Source organism: Microtus pennsylvanicus, chromosome 17 (assembly GCF_037038515.1).
Source record: "Microtus pennsylvanicus isolate mMicPen1 chromosome 17, mMicPen1.hap1, whole genome shotgun sequence".
In the NCBI taxonomy this organism is placed as follows: Eukaryota; Metazoa; Chordata; class Mammalia; order Rodentia; family Cricetidae; genus Microtus; species Microtus pennsylvanicus.
In genome coordinates this window covers 40,831,962-40,852,592 of record NC_134595.1, presented here as the reverse complement: position 1 = coordinate 40,852,592, position 20,631 = coordinate 40,831,962, and the positions used below count along the sequence as shown (strand labels likewise).

At 42.6% G+C, this 20,631-nt stretch overlaps 1 protein-coding gene across 2 annotated transcripts in view; it reads left to right on the top strand.

The window, feature by feature from the left end:
- Nucleotides 1-20,216, top strand: part of Pax3 (paired box 3) — a 95,057-nt gene extending 74,841 nt beyond the window's left edge. For both annotated transcript variants that reach the window (XM_075951269.1, XM_075951268.1), the window contains exons 7-9: nucleotides 386-600; nucleotides 17,997-18,243; nucleotides 18,734-20,216. In XM_075951269.1, coding sequence (XP_075807384.1) covers nucleotides 386-600; nucleotides 17,997-18,243; nucleotides 18,734-18,768 — 497 coding nt within the window. In that variant the 3' untranslated portion in view covers nucleotides 18,769-20,216. The remainder of the gene's footprint in view (nucleotides 1-385; nucleotides 601-17,996; nucleotides 18,244-18,733) is intronic.
- The last annotated feature ends 415 nt before the right edge of the window (nucleotides 20,217-20,631 follow it).

The following is a 20,631-nucleotide window of genomic DNA, read 5'->3' as shown; positions in this document are numbered from 1 at the left end:
GGAAATGGGGTCATGTTAAATTGTAAGACTATTGTTTCGGGATTGTGAAAGCGTGTTCCCAACAGTTGGAACTCTGATGGTCTATTCATGCATTGTGTTCACTACCCAAATTGGCTTATTAGTGTTGCCAGTGTGGTATCTGAGAGTATCTGGGTATCTAGATGAGTGTGACCTGGGAGAGTCTACACAGTCATGAGCTTGGAGACATGCCACGAGAGACGTTAACTGTATTTGTTGTGTGATTTCACAACTGAGCTGTAAGAAATGCGCTTGGAGTTCTCACAGTATCTGATCAAATGGGTAACTCCTATTGGGAGCTTTCGCGTTGAACTCGCTCCGCTTGTCTACCAGAGAGCATCATGGTTGATCCTCTTCTTCGTTTCAGCCGTGTCAGATCCCAGCAGCACCGTCCATAGACCTCAGCCGCTTCCTCCGAGCACCGTCCACCAAAGCACAATTCCTTCGAACCCAGACAGCAGCTCTGCCTACTGCCTCCCCAGCACCAGGCACGGATTTTCAAGCTATACAGACAGCTTTGTGCCTCCGTCGGGGCCCTCCAACCCCATGAACCCCGCCATTGGCAATGGCCTTTCACCTCAGGTCAGTCCTGTGTTTCTAGACAGATGATTTGCCGTTACCAGAACCAAATAGTCAATTCCCCGAGGCAGGGCTATAATGAATTGCCAAATGTAAACCATAATGTATTCTTTATACAAGCCACATGATTTCAGTTTTCGAGTTTCCTTTCTTTTTTCCCTTTCTACTGGAGGCTTCAAAAGTTGTAGCTTAGACTTAAAATTCAAGTGACTTCTAATGCAATCATGGGGACGCTGTGTTTATACTTAGTTGTCAAGGCGTTTGTCATATGTCTTGCCTGTCCTTAGCTCTGAGCTTTGGTGGAAAGCCTTACAGACTTGCCAGGGTTTCTTTTCTTTTGGTTTTTGTTTGTTTGTCTGTTTCAAATGATATTTGGTCAGTTGACAGAATTTTGAGGAAAAACCCTCATCAGAAAACACCAAAGCTCTGACATGACAATTGGAGGGGAAGCAGTAGGTAGAGGGAAGGGGAAGTAAAGAGGATGAGGGGGAGGGGAAAAAGGCAAAGAGGGGGTGGGAAAGTAGAAGAGGGAGGAGGAAAGGGAAAGGGAGAAGGAAGGAGGGAGCGAGGGAGGGAAGGAGGGAAAGAAAGAGATAGAGGGAAGGGAGAGAGGGAAAGAGGGAGAGGGAGAGAGAGAGAGACCCAGCTGAGGACTGCAGAACCTGGAATGAATGAGTTATAAGAACACAAATTAGGGAAATTGCTAGTCTTTGGGTCTGTATAAATATTTGGACGTTGTAAATGTTTTTGTAATTTGCATTGGACTATGAGTTTTTCTTGAAGGATTGTATTAATAAATTGCCCTGATAATTGCATGTCAGAAGGGTGGTTAAATTTCCTACATGTGGCATCTGTCTGGACTTGACATTATTAGCAGTTGTTTAAATACAGATAGCTTGATTTTATTAGAGAGAGAGAGAGAGAGAGAGAGAGAGGGAGAGAGAGAGCGAGAGAGCGCAGTTGGCCCAGGTGGCGAGGAGAGCCACCCACTAAATTTGGAGAAATGTCACAAAGGGATTGCAATCTATAATTGCAATCGAGGATCTCTTTGGGGCCGAGAGCGAGAGTTTTTAACAGCTTTATCGTTTCTCTTCCTCCCTTTTCCTCTCGGTGGTTAGGAAAACAGAGAGAAGCTCAGAATGACACAGATGAAAAGTGAAAAGACAATTATACTCAATTACACACTAATCACGGGCTATCACCGCTGCCTAAGCACCGAGAGGGTATTCTAATAGGCAGAAAATGAGATTTTAATGGCACAAAGGGTGGCCAAAATAACGACTCATATATCTTCGCCTTCCCCTGGCTTCTTCAACTTGTGGTGTGCGTCTTCGGAGTGGAGCTCTTGCGCTCTGTGTAACGGTGATAACTCCGAGCAGCTGAGAAGTTCAAAGCCATGGGAGTTGAAAAGACTGGATGGCAAAGGCAATGAAATAAACATTTCCGCCTCAAGGCAAAAGTTCATAAATCCTTTTTTGTAAGAGTAAATGTAATTAAGTTTTATAGATTCCTATAGCACATCCTGGGCTTAAAAAAAAAAGAAAGAAAGAAAAGAAAAGTAAGAGGCTGCTTTTTCAACCTCAGCAGGAAAATAACAACATGAAAACAATGGAAGCCTCTTACAGGACTTTCGGCTCCTTTGATTTCTAAGTACTGGCATTTGGGGATGCCATTTCACATGACAATGACAGGCTTCTGCCAAAAGAGCCAGCTTTGCAACACTCGGATTTCTCCTGTGGAAACTCCTTCCAGAGATTAGGAGCAGCGTGGAAAGGGTTGTAAGCTTTAACATCACCACTTGAAGGCCAGAAAACAGCAAGCTAGTTTTTGCTCATTTTATTTATTTTCATGTGTCCTGGTGTTTTGTCTGCAGGTATGTCTATGCAAGGGTGTCAGATCCCCTGGAACTGGAGTTCCAGGCAGGTGTGAGCTGCCATGTGGGTGCTGGGAATTGAACCTGAGTCCTGTGGAAGATCAGCCCGCTCTTAGCTGCTGAGCCGTCTTTCCGGCCCCCTTTTTGATGGTTGGATTTGGACGAAAGTTTCCACGGGAGTAATGTGTGACCAGAGCTGCTTCTGTGAGAGGCAGGATTCCATCAGGGGGTCTTGTAAACTTCAGTCGTAATGAAAATAACACGAACTTGAACTCTGTATGCAAACTGGTTAGTCTCTTGCGCGCAGTGGTCTGGGAACAATGTTATAGCAGTATTCCTTAAGTGGATGTGTTAGCAATTGATCTCTGGCCATTAAAGCTCACCTTTAAGAATATTGCAGGTTTTCAACTGTCAGTGACTCCAGACCTGGTGCCAGGGTAGGGTCACTTCATATCGAGCAGTGGAAAAATCTCACAGGCAATTCCCCTCCTGTATTTCTTTATTTCATCTTCTATACTACATCAGCTCCGTACTCACATTTGTGATTAGCTAGGGTGCCCTATGTCTCTGCCGTAGATGATCAGTAGGGTTCCATGCTGACTTGGTTCTTACAACATTCCCAAAGAGTCAGGAAAGAAAGAACAATGTCCCTCAGTTCGCGCTGAGGACGAGACAGGGAGTGAGCGGACCTGCACCATCCAGACAAATTTATAAAATAATGGAGAAAAAGACTAGACCTCAGATTTCGACAGCCCTTTGGACTCATTGCTTCTTAACAATGCTTTTGTGGAGGTAAAAGATACCTACAGTGGTGTTGGTGGTCTGGCTTTATTAGACATTAGTCTAAAGAAAGTTAGGACAAACCCAATTCTAACAACTTGGTTTAGTTGCACCTGAGAGGAAAATAGGAAGACAGCAGTCGATGGTGCTGTGGTTTGCGCCTTACGGAGACCCCACTACTGACGCATTGGCTGGATCATGTGATCCTAAGAACAGAAGGGTGTGACTCTCACTCCTCTTCTTCACCACCTCTATCCTGTCACCTACTTCTCAGGTAATTCAATGGCAGAACCAAAGGTTGTAATCCACTGTTAGTATAAGGGGGTTGGAACTAGATTCTGGGATTTCTGACTGCTGGTTTAGGATCTAGTTTATTGTGAATGGAAAAGAAGTACTCTTCAAAACAAAGCAGAGACAGGATTTTAGTCACATTTGAAAACATTAACAGAGAGACTGGTTTCCTAAGTTTGTTTGTTTGTTTTTCAGTGCTGGAGATGAATTTAGTTTTTTAATTTTAGATTTATTCATTTTATTTTACGTGTCTGCGTGTTTGGTCCGCATGGATGTTTGTGCACCACATGCATTCCTGGTGCCTGCAGAGGCCAGAAGAGGGTGTTGGATCCCCTGGAACTGGAGTAGCATTTGTGAGTCACCATGTGGATGCTGGAAACCGAACCCAGGTTCTCTGCAAGAGCAGTTAGTGCTTACAATTGCTGAGCCTTTTCTCCAGCCCCTGAATTTATGTTTTTAGTTTAGGTTAATTTAGAGGGGTTTTTTTTGTTAAGTCTGATTGATTTTCATTTATCTTTTAATTTCTACAAGTAATAAAAATATTCAGTGCTGACTGTATAGAAGTTCAGGAAAACCACTCATGATATTTTTGTACCTTGAATCTGGGTTCTTTTTGTATCTTAGGCCTTTCTAAAAACCGAGATAGATGGTAGTGTATAGATTTTTCCATCTGTTGGAATGTTCTTTTGAATTATTGTGGCCAGTTCATTGTAGCTCTTGTGGGTGGAATCTATTCGGCATATCTAAACTATTTGTGTATTCTATTTGACATTTTCTCCAGGATCACCAGTGTTGGCATCTTGTTCCCTACTAAAACTGGCAGGAAATAGAACGTGTGAGAACCAATGTGCAATGGATTTTTCAGTATTTTGTTTATTTTTCATTTCGTTCCTTTTTCCCCCTCTTGACATAGGTCTCGCTCTATAGCAGGTGAGCCTGGGACTTGCAGTGTTCTTTCTGCCTCAGTCTTCCGTTGCTGGAAATACAGGTGTGAGCTACTCTGGTTGATCGAGTTCTAGTTTTTTGATAAGGAATTGGTGGACACATCATTTTCCAAATGATACCTCCCCTCCATCTGCCCTCCCTTGTTATTCTTCTTGGAACACGAGTCACACGGTTTTGTTTCTCTGCCACTGCCTGCTTGTCCTGTGAGCCTGGTCGAATGTTTTCACAAATGGTGCGGCTAGCCTCCCATTTGCTAGTAAAGGCTGGATCTGTCAGGACACTTGAGGCCAGATTCTCAGAGATGGACAGGGGCAGGGCAGGTTAAAACTTCAATATTTCCTACCTTCTGACTAGTTGTCTGACATATCTAACCTTTCCGCGAGATGGGGCTCAGAATGAGGATTCGGTATGCCCTGAGGAGACCACCCAACTCACCGTAGTGAGAACTTCCCCTGATAGCAGCAACCTTCTTTGGAAAGGTTATATTCTCTTGCTGCAAGACCATACAGAACCCGCACACATACTGATCATTGAGATCCCTTTCTGCTCCCAGAAACTGATTTCAGTATCTTGTACACGTGTGGTCAAGACAGGGGACACTGACTTGGAAGTAGGATTACAAGGAAATGTTGCCACACACTCAAGACATGAGGCTCATTAACATGTGGGCCATGTTCTTTTAATTAACTTTCCTTTGCATGAAATACTACCCTGGGTGCTTCCCCACCCCCAAAACACACATAGCCAACACCCCCAACATGGGCAATTAGATTAACAAGCTTGCATAATTTCATGCCCCACCTCTACCTATTTCTATAAACTTTGCAGTATTTGTCGACAGCTTCCCACAAGCTCTTGAGTAAAATGCATTCTCACTGGGTTACAGGGGTCTGGGGAAATTCTCTGTTGCTCTGTCATCTATGAAAATGGTCAGTTTGGCAGCATTTAGAGTTCATCATCAATTGCAAATGATTCTTCAAATTTTCTGGGTTTGGTCAAATCTAAAACACATTTTTTTTTTTGTCAAGCACTTTTTCGCCTTAATTTTTCAAACTGTGTATTTTAGGGAACATTTGATCCATATGGTTTTCATTCATTTACTCTTATATCATTGAGGGCTTTTTTTTTTTTGGTTTAAAGCCCCCTCCTTTTTAAAGGGAGGAAGTCCTCTTTGCAACTTCAGAGGCCATAAATTCTGAGATCCAGTCAATCTAGCAACAGTTAAAACTACATTTGGTATAAATCTGGGTCATTATGAGCACATTTTATGTTTAGAGCAGACACGGTTTCATTCTCACTTATGAGTGAAACCAATGACAAAATAAGAAAATAGGCTTAAATTACACACAAAAAAAAATGTTTTAGAGAGCATTTAACTGTTACTAACCAATCCTGAGGTCAAAGCTACACCCAGAGGCCGTCTTTCAAATTTTGTCCAGGTCTTGGGTAAGATGAAATAAAATAACCCGTACACCTGTCCTGTTTTATGGCTAATCTACCAAAGGGGAACATTTCTCATGAAGAATTGTATAACAGCTTGAAAATGCTTGACTGTCCCCTTGGCACTCAGCACATCCGGAAGAAAGGGTCGGTCTGTGGATCTCATCAGATTTGTTGTTCATCCATCTAAGTCTGGTTGAGTTGTCACGCACTTGTAGTGTTGAGATTCCAGGCCTGGAGCCTAACCAGAAAAAAAAAAATGGATCTTTGCACTAACAAGATGGCGATTGATGATGTAAGACGCCAGGATCGACTTCTGTCCTTATTCACACTTCACAAAAGAAAGCCTTTACCTCAAACACCCACCCAGTTGCTTTTAAAGAAGAATGTTAAAATTGAGATTATTAGTGTGTAATGTATGTAAATTGCATATTTGGTGTCAGTTATGCTTATTAGGCAGTTTCTCTGTTTCATGCATATATGTATTAGGCTATCGTGCCTGGTCCCATTTCAGATTAGATTCCGATCGCTCACTGCAGTTGCTTTTGATAAACATTTGCTAGTAGTGCTGAAACTTATCAAGGTGAAGCAGCTAAGTGTCAATATACACATTAAAGTCAAGACTGCTTTGGATTTTGCTTGTATTTTTCTTTGGACACAGAGTTAATCATGATCCCACATTCTTTAGCAGCGAGGCAGGATGGTGGTGGCTTGTTCTCAAGATCTAAAGAAGAAGAACTCACCCCAGGCCAGCTTATTATATGGATAGACTATGGCCATTAAAATAAATTATTAAAGATAGTTACAGTGGCTGCTTTTCTGTTTCGTAAGTTTTAATGAAAATCTTACAACCATGTATGGGAATTTCTTTGTTCCCCCCCCCTCCCCACTTCGCCTTTGTGCTGTTTCAGGTAAACACAGTAAGGTTGGATTTGCTGGGACAGCCAGCTCTCATTTCAAGAGAGTTGTTTTTGTTGTTGTTTTTTTTTTTCTGGACATTTTTGGGGATACATTCCAAAGCTATTTGAGGCTACTATTATTGAGAAGCTATTTGTTTGGCACACTGGACACACAGATTGCTGATCCGATTCTGTACCCTCGGCTTCCCTTTTATTGCTTAGAAGAACCAGACAAGCAGGTGGTGGGCCACACTAACCCAGTCCCCAAAGGAGCCACTTCCTTCCTTCACACTTTCCAGAAACTCATCCGTGGAGGAAAGAGGGGTGATTTTGATTAAAGAGATTTGTTGGGTGTCAAACAAAGCTGGGATGGAGACACGTTCCGTATGAAAGTGGCTGGCTCTCCAAAGGCCCCACATCTTTCTGGTTCTTTTCTAAACTGGCCCACGAGCTCATTCCCAGGGCCTGAGAAACCCTGTGTGTTTACGAAGACTCGAGGCTGTTTATGATCATAAATGAGCCTGTTTCAGCTACATCAGAAGAGCTCCTGGTCATTTGTGTATTCCCAGCAGGCCATATTCTGCTGGGGGGGGGGGTGAGAGGCATCAGCTCCGCAGTAAATACGCTGCCTTTAAAGCCTTTGCTGACTACATACAGGCTGCCACTGACCTGGTGCCTTGAATTTTGCTCTACAGGCTGAGGTCCCTACCTTCAAAAACAGGAAGAGGACCCTGGCTTCTGCTGACTTTCGTTGTAGCCTCTAGACTTTTGTAGATTTGGATAGTTGTGAGAATGACAGTGGGTTGATCCAACTCTCCTTTTCGTAGACAGAGAGGAAATGGCAGCCAATGACAGCTTCAGGAATCAACGACCGCAGAGAGCCACAGGCAAACCTTTTCTGCTGAGTTCATTTTTGTGTATCTGCTGAGTTGATTTCAACAGCAATTCTGTCGGCTCTGTCTTTCTGTACATTAGACAAATCAGACAATGGCCTATGGTCTTTTAGACTCGTTTGGAATCCTCTAGCCACTGAAGAGGAGAAGAAAAATTGAGGGTGACTGCTTAGCTTATGACTAAGTTACTAGGATGAAAAGTTTGTCTTTGCAGTGAGCAGTTTACAGAAGAGTCGTGCTAGGTCCTCGCACGAGGCCTATGGTCTGAATCAATCCTTTATATGCGGTTGGAATGCGATGTAAAGCTTTTAATTTATTACTGCATTTGCGAAATGGCAATATCTAGAGAAATCTGAATACTTGCATATTTATTCAATTACGGGCTGAATGTATGCTCTGTGTTGCGAGCACAGAAGACTTGATTCAGTCATTAGTTGTGTACTGTTTTTTGTTTTTGTTTTTTTTTTCCCCCCTTCCCTTAAAGAATCTGTCTGGGTTTCATCAGAGGTGTATATTTTTCAGTGTTTAGTACAATATTTAAAAATTGCTCCAGGCATTCAGCTTGAGGATAGTAAACCGGTTTTGCTGAGACTAGTGATTGCAATGTCCCAATGACCAACAAAGAGGTATCAAGCTGGGAGACTTTTTAAGATTGCACCATTGGAAAAACCTCTCTCTCTCTCTCTCTCTCTCTCTCTCTCTCTCTCTTTCGTCCTTCAATACACATAGAAAATGTGTAGTGCTGGATTAGGGTAATTGGTTTTCTGATACTCCTTTTTCTTTGAATTGGCAACACCCAGCTTTGAAATATTCAGTTATTTGTTGACAACTGTAATTATCCTACCATGCCCTAATGTTCTGTTACTTTTTATATCCAATTGGACCTGTGAACCCATGATCCATCCTCTCTGTACCCTTCTGTCCTCCTGGCCTTTCTCCCATACCTTTCTGGAAATGCTATTCTGTTTGTTGTTGTTGTTGTTGTTTGTTTTGTTTCTTTACTTTTTAGTTGGAATTTTGAGCTTACACATGTAATGGAGAATGTGGGAAGCTGGGCTTCTTTCACTTAGCGTAGGAGACCATGCATAGTTTGGAGATGGGCAGATGGCTCAGTGGTCTTGCTGTCCACGCCTGTGGATCTGAGTCAAGAGTTTACACCTGTAGTCCTGGGGCTTGCAGGCCATCCAGACTACCTAGTTGAATCTGCGAGCTTCAGCTTGCAGGTGTGACCATGTCTCAAAAATAAGGTGAAGAGTGAGGGAGGAAGACATCAACCTCAACCTCTGGTCCCTACATGTATGAAAATACACATGTATGCCTATGTGCATTCATATGCACATTCATATACAGTGTGCTTTGTGGAATCACATGTTGGTATTTCTAGACTGAAGGGATTGTTTTTTTTTTTTTTTTGGTCACGAGACACTATATAGCCAGTCCTTAGTGCTGAACTAACAGAGGTGTCTTTTACAGAAATAATGGTTTTATTTTTTTCTTCTCACAAAATGCTCGTGTGTCATTGAAACATCTCGCACTTAGAAAGTTCTAGTTAACCTAGTATAGTCTGCTCTGAGATTCATGCTTGGCTGGCCGCTGTGGAACTGATCCCCAGTCTGTGTGCCTCTGTGGACCACCCTCCCAACCCTCAGGGTCAACTCTCCCCTAACTCTCGGGCAGGATTTCTCATTTTCGCCTCTGTGAAGGCTACATGGCTATATTTATAACTTGTTGAAGAGCGAACTATCAAGGTTTAAAGGAACATTTCCTAGGAAGTAATGGGTGATTGATAACACAGGTGGAGACCAACTCACGGTCCATTTATCTTTAAAATGGTTGGCTTTTGCACAGGTGAATAAGTGATTTTAGTTAATGTCAGATGTGTCCCCTGTCCTCTGCCTCCACATGATCTCAGTCCTCTAAGAACTTGGGTGTGTGTGGGAGGATGGCTAATTTTAAAGAGAAGGCTAAAAACTGCTAACATTTAGTTAGGGCAGATAAAGAGACGAAGGAAGAAAGAGGTCCTTGCTAGTCACTTGGCTGTGGTCTGGGTGTAATTCCCTGATCTAAACAGAGCCCCACGGTTAAAGCCGCTGGATTTCAAGCCATCTTCCATCTGATCGGAACTCTGGGTATAGGGAGAAGGGAATGACCATATCCCACTTCCTTTCTTCAGGAAGCCGGAGTTTAACTCACTGCAAGGAGGCCGTGTGGGTTTCCCGTTTATTGGAAGCTATTTGTGAGTCTCAGATTGAGCTATGTATGCACTTAGAGCTCAGCGAAGTGAAGTTTGCTTGGGTAGATGCTTATCAGGGTGGATCTGCTCTGCATTTCCTTAAATGCACGTTTAGTTTATAGGAAATTAGAGAGAAATTCCAAAATACCATCTCATTAAAGCGCTGAAGGACGCCCAAGCATAGAGACTTTCCTTTCTATAGTTAGACTCCTCAGTCCCAAAGGGTCAATTAGCGTTTAGCAAACATATCCTGAAGCAGTCACGGACCAAAGCTGGTGTATGCTTGATTTTCCACAGTCGTGTTCTCAGACAGGTTGCTGAAGTGGTCACGGGTTTGAGGGCACACTCTTTAGAGGGCTACTGTGATTGTGAGAAAGTTCCTGAAATGAGAAGAGCCAACAGCAGGTAATGCCATTCCGTGGGGAAAGAGTTTGCTTGCGACTCAGCGTTAGGTGATGAATGAGGTAGCCTGACCCACATCTGTTTTGCATTAGAATGGAACATTGCCCTGACATCCTCAGGAACATTTGTCAAGATTCCCTGGACAGAGCTTCTGTAAATTACATGCTGCGAATGTGTCAGGGTCAGATAAGAGGATATCATTAACTTCCCAAGTTTACTCAGGACTCTCTCAGTTTCCCGTAATACGCTATGGGCCAACAATTTTTTTTTCTTGAGGTATTTTGTTATATTTTTCATTCATAGAAGGAAAAAAAATATGTGTCTTATCCCCCAGTATTGAAGTATTCCTTTCTCATAAATCATATTAATTATAGACATGGTCCCAAAGCATATTAAATGCAGGCATGCGTAAATGAATTAAAACATATGAGAATTTTATTATGTCCATGGTGAGTCCAACATAGCCCGGGATCTTTTGTGTTTAACAAGCAGACTTTTTCATCTGGGTAGACGGAACTTCTTAATGGAATTTATTTGCTCATTTTTTGATGATAGGTAGATATGACAGAATAGTTCATCATTGATTAGAAGTAAACTAGAATCATACACATGCACATATGTGTGTTCGCACCGCTGGCATTTCTAGGCTATTTGCCTTGATTTATATTTCATTCATTAGTCCTTAGAAAAATTTGCTTGACTGAGGATGTAGCGCAGTGGTAGAGTGCTTGCCTAGCATATATGAGGCTTCAGGGTTGATCCCTAGCTCTTCAAAATAAAAACAACAAAACAAAGATAATAATGATGATGATACGATGATGATGATGATGATGATAAAATCACTAAAAAGTGCATGGCTGTCAAGTTAATCACTTAGCGCTCCTGAGAAACAGACACTGGAAAGACTTTAGAAACTGGATTTGATCTCTGTGCTCGGTCTCGGGACAGAAGTTAGAGTTTAGTCAGGCTACTTCTCACTGTGCACTTTGTAAATGTAACTTGGAAGTGTGCGTGGCACGAGAGACCCACGTGTCTGGTACTCATTCTCCTTTTCAACCAGCATTAAGCATTGCTACTTGTAACATCTGAGCTAAAATTAAAAAAAAAATAATAAAAAAAAAACCCCGAGACTTCCTTAGCTAGGCAGGTTGCATATTTCTTTCTCTGGTTATGTAAAAGTGTACCTGGTCCTTTGCCTAACACTCATGATGGGTGAGAAGGTCACCACAGACCCCAAGGGAAACTCCTGCCTGTAGGCAACTTCCCTTTTTCTTACAGCTTTTCAAACAGACAGGACCCAAATCTAATTATTTAGATGCTAATCAACTGCAGAATAATTCCTAAGGCATTTGAATCTGAAGATGTTTTCAGAGAAGCAGTGCCTCCTTTAAAATTGAGGTTTTTCAGCCTCAAAGGTACACTTGTTAAAATTCAACCGTTAATGGACCCCCAGGAAACCTGCATTGGTATTCAATAGAAAGTTGATTTTTTTTTCTTTTTGGTTTGATTTTGGAAATAAATCATATCTAAAATAAGTTTGTTGTCAATAGGCTTCTGGAGGGAAGGGTAGAGGATTAACAAACTCAACAACTAAACAACACTGTATCACACACAACTACGTCACTGAAGCTTTCTTAAAATTAACTAAATGTGTGTTGCTAAATGCTAAATCAAAGGAACATCTGACTACTTGAGAACAAGGAGAATGAAGACAGGAACACGGATTCCTCCTAAGGCAAAAAGAAGTGCCTATGCTCACCCCTAATTTGCTGAGTCATTTTGATTTCTGATAAGCTTTGAGCAAAGCCATGATGTTTGTGCCAAGGCAAATATTTTCCAGACACATCGTTTTAAATGTAAACCTTAATTTGGCCCATAGTTTTTTTTATCTTTTATATTTAATCTTACAATAGGGAAATTAATTCAAGAGAAATGTGGCATGAAGCAGTTGCTAAGAGTTGGTCTCTCCTGAACCATGTAATCTCCCAATCAAGATGTAAACAACCCATTCAGAATCCTGCAACATGAGACTGAGCTGAAAGGGATCTTCAGAAAATGTCTCTAATAAGCGATGGGAGAGTGGGAGGAGGAAGTGTGAGCACAGAGCTGCAAGGTTTGGGGTCTGTTTGTAAAGGCCACCCTGTAACACAGGGCGGAGGGAGAGTCCAGGCAACACCAACAGGGGCATTCAGAAATGTGCTTCATAGAGTGTTTTGTTTAGATACCTTGATTAAGCGTTTTGTGCAACTGGACTTAAAAATAAAAGAGGCGTGGGCCCGTGGGATGGCTCAATGCGTAAAGGCGCTTGCCATGGAGACTGAGTTTCACCCCCAGGATGGACATGGTGCAAGGAGATAACTGCCTCCTGAAAGTTGTCCTCTAGTCTCCGTAGCCATGTGGCGTACTCCCAACACCCCACACCATACCTATGCATGTTCTTGCTTGCACATGTGCGCGCACACACACACACGCATTTGTATATATAGATTTCCCAGTCAAAGAGACCCTCATCTTTTCGCACGCACGCACACACACACACACACACACACACACACACACACACACACACACGCACGCATCTGTATATATAGATTTCCCAAACAGTCAAAGAGACCCTCATCTTTTCCCAATAGGAGAAAACCTTTATTTAAGAAAACCCCTCTTCCTCCTTGTTAATCTCCCTGGGTTACCTGCCATTTCCTAAAAATGTGGTCGGCATCTGGGAGGCAGAGTGGAGTCACTTTGAAATCGTTTTCTTTGAAATTATTTTTGAAAACAAAGCAATTGTGTTCCCCCATTTTTTTTTGAAAAAAAGCTAGTGTGGTAGTAGACATAGATTATTCATGGCATAAAGGAGGAGTCCAGGGATTCATTTTACAAGTGCAGGTTTTATTTCAGGCTTCGAACAACCAGTTGCTGAAGGGAAAGCATGATGGGAGAGACGAGGGAGAATGCATGGCCTTCCAAGACCATGTGGGGGAGGGCTAGGAGGCTTATTTACTAACTTCTTGTTCATGAGAAGATGCTTCTACAGTTTCCTTTGAACCACACGAAGCATAAAATAGCTCTTAAAGAAACATACTTAAAAGTGTAACAGGACCCTTCCACAGAGATTTGAGGTTTTTGAATTATGTCAAGGGAAAGTAAAGCCGTTTCTAGTGATCTATGCACTACTCTCACAGATTTCTTTTTTAATTTTTAAATGACAGGTGATTGAAATGGCATATTCCCATTCTTCAATATGAATTATTGAGACAATCGGGTGGTGGTGGCTCATGCCTTTAATCCTAACACTCAGGAGGCAGAAGCAGGCGAATCTTTGTGATTTTGAGGCCAGCCTGGTCGACAGAGCAAGTTCCGGGACAGCCAAGACTACCCAGAGAAATCGTCTCAAAAAAGTAACACACACACACACAATGCAAACTACTGAGACAAATAACATGATAATTATTTATTAGGCTTTCTTCCCTTCTCCTCCACTCCTCCGTCTCTTCGTTTTCTTCCTCCTCTTTTGAGAATGGGTTTCTCCATGTAGCTCAGGCTGATTTTAACTTTTCAGTTTTCCTGCCTTAGCCTTCTGAGAGCAGGGACTTTAGATCTGTGCCAGCGATCCCTGCTTTCCAGTCCTTAAGATGTGAGGATCACCATGAGAACAGACATTTGTGTCCCAGTGCCATCCTGTTGGGCTGTGGCAGGAAATGAAAGGGACCAGGGACAACGGGTTTCAAGTTCTCTTTCTTCCTTCACATTGGTCACAGGGTTGCGGAGCTAACGCCATTCCTAAGGGGGAAGCAGTTACTTCAGCCACTGTTTCTTCATTTGTTTGTTTAAGACAAGATTTCTCTCTCTATAGCCTTGGCTGTCCTCAAACTCCCTATGTAAACTAGGCTCGTCTTGAACTCACAGAGATCTACTTGCCTCTGCCTCCAGAGTACAGGGATTAGAGGTGTGTACTTCTACATTTTGCAAATATTTAAGATCTTAAAGACTGTCTATCCGTTGTCCTGAATACAGCTGTATTTTCTCTTCTTCCAATTTTGTTCTATTTTTTCCTCCGTTATACAAATGCTGCAAAAAGTTGCTGCATGAACAGGCTCATAAGCTGAACTGTGCTGGTTAATGTGTGTTTCCCATCGTTTAAGACTCTCAGTAGGCAAGCCTTAAATCCAAACATGTGGGAGGCAGAGGAAGGTAGAGGCTCGGGACCAGCCTGGTCTACCTAGTGAATTTCAGGACAGCCAGGCTATATATGGAGATCCTGTCTCAAACAAATAAACAACAAACAAAAGAAAAAGAAAAAAAAACCCTCCCATTTTTTTTTTCCTCCTCCTTTTGGAAAAGGTTACTACTGTTTCTTTCAAAGTTATACAGCAAGAAATGTGTGGCAGGGGATTTGAAAATATTTATTACAAAAGTATATTTGTATAGCACATGGAAAAGCCACAAGCGCCTCAGCTCTGGAACTGTGACTGTATCTAAGTATCCCACATCTCCTTTAAAGTCACATATGCTGAACTGAGTTTTAGATAAATATCTTCCTGAAGCACACTGTTCATTTAAGATTTGATTCCTTTTTACCCAATACCAATGGGTATTTTCTTTCCGGGATGGATAGAGTCAAAATTGCCTTCCGTGTGTGTTGTTTAACTTACACCTTATTTACAGCACATACATGACCCTCCCCTCCCCTTTCCTGTGCCATTACCCTCGTTTATAAGGAAAACCACAGTTCCCACTTTTTTGTTTGTCCTGTCTGCCCCTTTAAACAGGCCGGTGCATCAAGATGTACTTCTTGAGCTGAAAGGACTGTGCTTGCTCAGTACCGAGAGGTGCCTACCTCTCTTTCTTTGAGACAAGTTTCACATATCCCAGATGGGTCTCAAACTCACTGTGTGGCTGAGAACAGCCTTAAACTCCAGATTCTTCTGCCCCCACCTCTCAAGTGCTAGGGTTACACACTTGGGTCCACGACACCCACCTATAAATATATTTTAAAGACTTTAAAGATAGACACTCCTTATTTGAATTGAAATAAGGTATTTTGTAAATTAGTGTGTCAACAAAAGGAGACAAATTTTCCAGGCACACACAGTACATTTATCTATACAAGCTCAAAGGAAGGAGAGGGAAGGGGAGGAGGGGGAGGGGAGGAGTAAGAGGAAGAGGGGGACAAGGAGGAAGAGGAGGAGGAAGAAAAGGAGGGGGAAGAAGAGGAGGGAGAGTCCTGAAGGTGTAAGGCATCTAGGAAATAATTCAAATACATTCTTAGTTACATTTGAAAATTTCAAATGAAATGAAGTTAGCAACAGTGTTGGGCAGGACCCCACTAGAAGCCATGTTTTAGTGATTGTCTTCCTGTAGCTGTGAACCTATTGATTGGCTCTTCATTTTGTTAAGGCCACTTGCTTGCAATCTCCAAGAAAACTATGCTTGGCTACCTGATGATTAAACTTTCGATTTTATGATTTTATTTGCACACTTATTATATAGCTTACTGTGCTTTGTCTGCTCTTGCCTGCCTTCTATGAGTTCCTATCAGTAATTAAAAGGGAGAACAGAGAGGAGAGTGGCCTTTTGGATGGAGAAAGGCTTCCTGAAGACGGGTCAGTTTAAAACTTTATCAAGATTTTGTTTACTTCTAAGTAAACTCTCCCCAAAGGAAGTCATGGGACCTTGTCTTCTAATTGGAGTTTGAAGGCTCTGTGGGGTGTATGACTGCCTTCCTACATCACTGCGATACAGGCCTCTGACCCCGGAGTCTGTTGCCCAGATTGCCTGCCTGTAAACCTAACTTTGTGCTTAGCACAGGGGCCTGTGGTCTGGGTTGGTTTTTATTTCGGCAAGACCTTGACAGACGGTTGAGCAGCTATGGTGTGCCTCATTTCTAATCATTCTTTGTAGGACCTTTTTTGGAAGGAGGATTCTTCACCCACTGGTAGATTTCTTCTGCAGTTGCTTTTTTGAGAAAAGTCGCTTTCTCGCTTATGTGGATGTTTTCTAGTTTTGAATTAATTGCCCACTGCCATTTCATGATGAAAGGGTTGGGAGGGTAACGTGTGCATGAGTTTGGGAAAAACTTCCTGGGTCTGATCTGATTGTTTCTGTTCTGTGATTATTGCTTCTTAAGGTGCCATTCTCTGGAGTCATTTAGAGCTCCCCCCCCCCCCGTCTGTCTTTAAAAACAAACAAAAACAAAAACACAACACTTATCTGTAAACTGTGACTCTGTGGAGGAGGAAATGAACAGCTGTTAGATGTAAGTGCTAGGAGAATCTTCAGATTTGCTTGGGCTTTTTGAGACAAGGTCTCACATTACAGAACAGGTCAGTCTCCAACTCAGGTCAATCCTCCTGTCTCCACTTCTGAGGGCTTGGACTGTGGTCCTTAGCCACTGTGCCTGCCTGAAGAATCCTCGACCTTTTGTTTGATGCCCAGCTTCCGGGCAGTGCTGGGCAGGAACGCAGCAAGCGTGACAGCTCTCGTTTGACTTTCCTCACAAATCAACGTGGAAAAGTGAGACTGTAGTGTGGATATGATGAGGGAAGCACAAGGGGACGCTGGGGCGGGGGAGTGACTTCTAGTTGCTCACCCATGGACCAAAGAAGCTGTTTGGAGAGGCAACATGGTGATGTCTCAGGATACATACACAAAAACTTGACTCCAGCGTGGGTGTGTGTGTGGGGGGGGGATGTTCAAACTCAGGGATTTCTCCATATCAGGAAAGCACTTTGTCATAGAGGTACATCTTCAGCCCCAACTTCTAATTCACAGACACACACACACACACACACACACACACACACAGACACAGATATTATATATATGTGCATGTACACATATACACATGAACACACACATATATGTGCATACACATGTACACATATATTACATATATAGATGCACACCTATACGCACACACATATACACATGAACACAAACATATAAATATATGCACACATATGTATGTATAACACATGAACACATATGCACATACATATGCACATATGTGCACACACATATACATGTACACATACACACCTATTAATACATACATATATAGCACACATATGTGCATGCACACACACAAGTGTATGTGCAAGTGACTTTTTAATTGCCTGGCTGGGATTAAAACTGCGTGATAGAGTACTTAGCATGTATAAGTCCCTGAGTCCAATCCCCGGAAGCACACATGCACACGTACATACAGAAATGCACACACAAACACACACATGCACACACACAATCACTTGGGTGTCCAGATGTACGATATTAGGAGTTTTTCTGTATAGACTGATCTAATGTCTCTGTCTCTCTGTCGTTCTTGTCTTTACTTTTCTTTGAAATTCCAGTCTGATGTTATCACAGTGGACGGACGTTGGTGTAATCTCTTTTTCTCTGTCTTCCTCTACTCCTTCCTTCTTGTCCTTCTCCCTCCCCTTCCTTTTTCTGAAACTGCAGTCAGATGTTATCATTGAGTGAGGTCATGTGGCTGCCACTTTGAATCGAGGTCAAAGTCCTCAGAACCGTTCCTCAGCAGATTTCTGAAGGCATAAAAGTTGGCCTCTCAAGATCTTTCGATGGGTCTGGGCCGCCATCTGTTTCTGCCCACACTTTAACTTCTTCCAATCTGCCTGTTATTGCAGGTAATGGGACTTCTGACCAACCACGGCGGGGTACCGCACCAGCCTCAGACCGACTATGCTCTCTCCCCTCTCACTGGGGGCCTGGAACCCACGACCACGGTGTCAGCCAGCTGCAGTCAGAGACTGGAACATATGAAGAATGTGGACAGTCTGCCCACATCTCAGCCCTACTGCCCCCCAACCTATAGCACCACAGGCTACAGTATGGACCCTGTCACAGGCTACCAATATGGGCAGTATGGACAAAGTAAGCCTTGGACGTTCTAGGGGGCAATTCCTCCTGGAAGGGAGGCAGATCACCTCTTGTCTGAGAAAGGGGAACTGGACGCATGATTAAGTCTTTCATCCCAGTATCAGTCTGGTGGCAAAGCCGGCTGATTGCTCCAGCACGGGCTCCCTTGTGTAATTATTTTCTTAACTGATGTCAATAACATCTTGCAGTTATTAATTGCTAGGACATAAAGCCGGATTGTCAGTAGGCAAAACACAGAGGTTGACCAAAATGAAATAACCTCTGGCATTAGAAACACATGTTCTTAATGAGGTCAGCGCCAGGATCATGTGGGGATAAGCCCAGGACACAGAGTTGTGTCAAACTTGTCTCAGGAATAAAAATATTAGTCTCCATCCTTTGATACCGTGGTATTAAATATGACATTGTCAGCCTGTAGCTGATCTTGCCCCTAACTGTGAATTGTCCCAGCGTGACCTAAAAAGCTGCGTGTGTTTCCTTACAGGTGCCTTTCATTATCTCAAGCCAGATATTGCGTAAGTGAGCTGTTCATTGGAGCAAAGCTGGCCCTGTTTCCGGCCTCCACAGACTAGACATGAAGAATCTTCTCAGAAAAAAAAAAAACCCACAAAAAAACAAAAATAAATAAAATAAAAAAATATCAGCCTTTGGGGGAGGTGGAGACAAAAGAAAGTGATTGATTTTCTTTCTCCAGTAGTCGGTTTCAGATGCTTTGAACACATTGAAAACATGGCAGTAGAGATGAGGAAGACACACAGCTAGGAAATGCATCAGTTTAAGCCAGTGACTGGCTACATGGCTAAATGTCCCCAACTCCTTGTTGTTGATCAAGAAGCTAAAACATTCCATGTGGGTGCGTGCATGAGTGTGTGTGTATGTGTGTGTGTGTGTGTGTGTGACAGAGAGAGTAACGTGAACTGGTCTGAGCAAGCAGAATGTTCTCATATATCATAGTTGAATTCTTGAACTAGAACAGGTTTGATGAGCAAGGCTGACCAGGTTTATGACATTCATACTGCTTACATAAGGAATCAGGAATGTGGGACTCCTTGACTTCGACACACTGGAAACTGATAGGAAAATCAACACCACCGTTTCCTAGGAAGCTAGACTAGAGGTGAAGGATCTCCCCGATAAATTATTGCCATTCCCTCATTTGTAATCTAGTTGTCAATCAGTGTTCCAGATATGTCTCATAAAAGGATGTAGGATAATGAGAATAAGTGTGTTCTGCTGTGGGGATAGATTGATGGTGTTTCATTCCCAAGACGCAGTCATCGGGATCCAGTCTGGCTGGGTGGGGGGAAGGGCAAGATGGAGAGGAAGTGACATCTATCACGTATCTGCTTCTCAGCGTGCAATACTGTGTACCTCACAGACACTTTGGCCATGGCCAAGGTGATAGAAATGAAATCAGAACTCTATTTTTGCAGGTGTTTTTATTTTTGCAGCCTGTAACTCATTGTGGTAGAATGCAGTGATGTTTGCTCTTTGCCAAACCGCCAATGCCCCGACCTGCTTGCTCCTTTTGCTCAAAGACCATGTCCGAGAATTAAGCTTCCCACAGTGATGCCGTTTACATTCGTCTCTTTTCTACGAAAGGCAGGGCGAGAACAGAAATGCCCATGTGGCTCTCATGTGCTTTTAAATTATACAACGATACCCAATCTTAAAGGATGATAGGGAACAGAGGTTTACATACATTTATGTGGTGACATTTAGGATGTCAATAAATCTGTGTTTGGAAACGATAAGAGGAAGAAGGTGGGAGGTGCTGTTATTTATTTCTTTCTGTTCTTGGAACCACGAATGAGGTAGGCACAAATACATTCCCTTTAGACTTAAGAACAATGAGGTAGTATGTTAGTGGGACTAGATATAGAACTGAGTTATTTTATACGTTGGGCAAGGGTGATGGAACAGCCTCAACCAACAATGATGTGTTGTAAAAATGTCTTTCATGTAAAAAGTGCAGTAAATATTTACTATTTATAATGAATAAACAGTTAATGAAAATAAGCCCAACACTGTTTGTTTTTTTTGGGGGGGGGGAACTGGTGACTATAGAATGAATAACAAGGTGACCAAGGGACGTACCACAGAGCAATCCTCCTGTTGGTCTCTTGCACATGGGACTGTGACATGGACAAAAGAGTTCCATATAAACACAAGATGCTGGCTTCAACATATTCTGCAGGACCTATTTTACAATGTCAGGGATGTGGAATCTTGAACCTACCCCTCTCCTGTCTACTCTCTTTGGCTCTCTCAGAGATGTCAAATCCCTTTGGTATCATTTGGAAGTATGTCTCCCATTGCACCAGGTTCTATCCCCCAAATTCCTCTGCATTGAACATTTTATTTAAAAGACTTTTAGCAGCT